Below are 3,666 nucleotides of genomic sequence, written 5' to 3' on the forward strand. Positions count from 1 at the left end.
AATTGTCACTAAAAATTTTGTTCGACTTCAAAATAAGTGGAAAAAAAATCAGAAGTAGTTGATTTCTTTTTTAGTGATTCCGATGGCAATGCTAAACAAATTCAAAGCCAAAACTCCAGAAGAAGGAAAAAAAATGAAGAAAACTTCATATTTTTAATAATTACCTGTTTTGGTTGACCGTGAAGATCAACGGCAGCGGAGAAACAATCCTCCATATGATGCCTCCTTCCTCGTTTGCAAAACACAGAAAACCCAGGTCCGTCGACCTCGAAGGCGTCCCTCGCCGGCGACGGCGCCGCCGTCGGCGAGACAGCAAAAGCGATAGAAGCGACGGGAATGTCGATTTTGGCGGGTCTCTTTCTCTTCAACAAGGGAGAGGAGGGTGGAGATAATGAGGAGCAAGACGGCGTCGTAGAGGGAATGGGAAGAGAGAGCATGAGAGGTTCTGCGGTGGAAGAGTTAACGTTGTTATTGTTGTTGTAGAAAGAGAACACTGGGGAAGTGGGAACTGCCACAGAACAAGACATGTTAATGTTAGCAATTGTAACGATGATGATGAAGCTTCTTCTTTGTTCTTCAATTTGTATTTGTGTATGTTTTTGTTTGGGTAATAATGAGAGGGGAAGAGAAAATGGAGTATTTAAAGGAGACAATGTGTGAGCCTGGAGGATGGGTCAAAGTGGGGACCCCTTTCATCTTTATTTGGGATTCAATTTTTGTTTTCTCCTATTAACTATTCTCATATCATTCAATATTCATAGCTTTTAATTAAATAGTTTTTTTATAGAAACATATTATTTTTAGGATTAAATATATTTTTAATTTTAGTATTACTAAATAGAGTGGATTTTCATTTTTATTTTTCAGATATCTGAAATTACTAAATTTTTTTTTGTCATGTGGCATTTATTAGGTTAAATGACTATTAAATATTACAAAATCTATTGTGCTAAAACAAAATATTACTCCCTCGATTTCAAAATAATAGTCTTTTCAGTTTTTTAATTTTTTCCAAAATAATACTTGTTCTTTTAGCTTTTTTGAGTTATTTTTTTTAAACAATACACCTAGATGTAATTAAAGAGATCAATAAATACTTGCATTATTTGTCATAGAAATAAATTGGTGAGGATTGCATACATTTTTCATTAGTGGATGGTGGGATAATTAATCACAAAAATAATTAAAAAATTAAGGATGGTTTTGTTTAAATTGTATTAATTAATTTTTTTTAATCAATGTGCGTAATCTTAAAAGATTATTATTATCTTGCAATCGATGAAGTAATATATTTAAGCATTATCTTAATTATTGAATGAATAGATTAAGGGATTTAATTAAGTTGATTAAATAGAATGTGAGTATTTAAATTTTTTGATATTGGTTATGTTTGACAAAATTAGTTGAAAAGTTAATTGAAAGTGAAAAAATTAATTTATTAAATTAGAAGTATTCGATAAAACTAACGGTTGAAGTAACTAAAAAAAATATAAAATGACAAAAAAATTATAAAAAGGATAACTAGATAATTAAATAAATATGTTAAAGATAAAAATTAATATATATATATATATATATATCTAAAACCAAAAAGTTAAAATTTTAAAAAATGTTACTTCAATTAATATTTCAAAAAACATTAAAAACTATTAAAAAAATATTATTTACCATACAGTTAAATAAATTTTTCAACTAGTAAAAAAGTTAAAAATTATGTGAAATATCTTATTGAATATAACTATTATTTTTTATTTCTAATGATAAAAAAATATTGAATGAAAAGGTATTAAATATTTGATAGAAATGAAGCTTCTTCATTTTTTTTTTCTGATAAAAGGAAGCCTTTTTTTCTTTTTTCTAGTTGTGGTTAATAGGAATGGTCAAATACGTTCTTTTATGTTAGACACTTTGACCACATCTATAGGTGGACACCCGTGGATTCATCACGTTCTAATTTGTATGGCCGGTTCTCTAGAATTTCGGATTCAGCACAACCTTACTATGCATGGACTGCTTCTTTCTTTTTATTTGTGCTGTGCAAACTGGTCGGCTATTTCTATATGTACTACTACTATTTTTCTTAATACTCCTATTTCATAAACAAAATGTTAAATAAAAATATAAGTATACCTAATGTGTCTTATTCGGTATTTTCTTTATATAATAAGTGAATTTTTCTTTGAACGGCATATAATAAGTAAAAGATAATTATAACATAAAATTATTCTTGCTATTTTTATGAAAGGATGAAATGTGATCGTCAATTAGTAAACTTTTTGCTATTTTAATATTTAATGTGGTCTGCTTTAACTTCACATAAAAATCTAAATTATTATAATAAATTGTACTGTACAGTTGAAAGAATTCATCACATATTCAGCTCGTGAGGTTCTCACGTACACAATTTGTGACCATCTTAGCCACGATACATAGAGGAATAGTCCACCAACATGACTCCGAACATCTCGTATAACTATCTTAACATTAGACAGTTATATATAGATCAAGAGGGAAGATTCTCAAATGTGTTTTACTCATCCCAAATATAGACACAAAAAATACATCAGAACACCACTAACTTAGTAGTTGAAATCTCTTTTTTAAGGTATTTTTCTCATTTCAAACATTAGAGATTAAAGATTTCACTGAGAAAAACAAGATCAAACAATTCGATCGGACCTTATCAAAATTTAAAATAAGCATAAAGTAACCCAAATTAAGAAGATAAGAACCAAGAATGCGTCAAACTTTTAGTGAAATAATAAAATAAGAACTCCTTTTCCTTAACCTTAATTCTGTCTGAATTGTTAAGCATGGCCTACTAATAGTAGTGCTAAATCTTTTAAAAATGATTTACATGACTGCTCATAAACCGGCATCAAAATCTATAAACAATTAAACGTGACTGAAACAAGTGACTTTATAATAAAAAAAATAGAAAACAGGATAACTATACAAGATTATAAATAATTGCGTGGAATGTTTATTCTAGGAGCACTTAATTTTTCATATTGGAGAATTTACTTAAGCACTGTCATCCTTGTTGGCTAATTAAGAATTTAATATATTTTTTGGTTTTGGGCGTTGCTGGCAACTGCTGTTCAAGAAAAATTACTACATTAATTAAATCGTTTGAGATTATTATACATCCCATTAATTTTTATATAAGACGTACTCCCTCCATTCTAAAATAATTATTTTTCTAAGTTATTTTATACAAACAAAAATAATAATAAATAGATAAAAGAAAATAATAATTTTATAAAATTAGCCCTAAATCATTATTAATTCATTTCTAAGTTTTATAATTCATCATTAATTAATTTATAAGTAATATAAGTGAAAAAAAATCATTAATGTTACATTAAAAAAATAAAATAGCAATCATTTTAAAAAAAAATTTGTTACACGCAGAGGTGGACCCACGGCAACCATTCCTGTTTTTTTCTCAATTTAGTTTTTATATTAGGTAATGTTAAAAAAATATAATTAGATAATTATTATGCTTTGGAAATTTAAGTATGTAAATAATATTATTTAATTATTACTTATCATTTTCATATTTTAATAAAATATAATATTCTATTCTTTTATAATATTTGTTATAGAGATAATTATATTTTTGTTTGTTTTAGATAAAATATTTGAGTATTATTTATTTTCTTT

General features: G+C 26.9%; 1 protein-coding gene across 1 annotated transcript in view; it reads right to left on the bottom strand.

The window, feature by feature from the left end:
- Positions 1-786, bottom strand: part of LOC100818903 (probable protein phosphatase 2C 2) — a 2,716-nt gene extending 1,930 nt beyond the window's left edge. The window contains exon 1 of the mRNA XM_003552899.5: positions 165-786. Coding sequence (XP_003552947.1) covers positions 165-527 — 363 coding nt within the window. The 5' untranslated portion in view covers positions 528-786. The remainder of the gene's footprint in view (positions 1-164) is intronic.
- Between the last annotated feature and the right edge of the window lie 2,880 nt (positions 787-3,666).

Source organism: Glycine max, chromosome 18 (assembly GCF_000004515.6).
Source record: "Glycine max cultivar Williams 82 chromosome 18, Glycine_max_v4.0, whole genome shotgun sequence".
In the NCBI taxonomy this organism is placed as follows: Eukaryota; Viridiplantae; Streptophyta; class Magnoliopsida; order Fabales; family Fabaceae; genus Glycine; species Glycine max.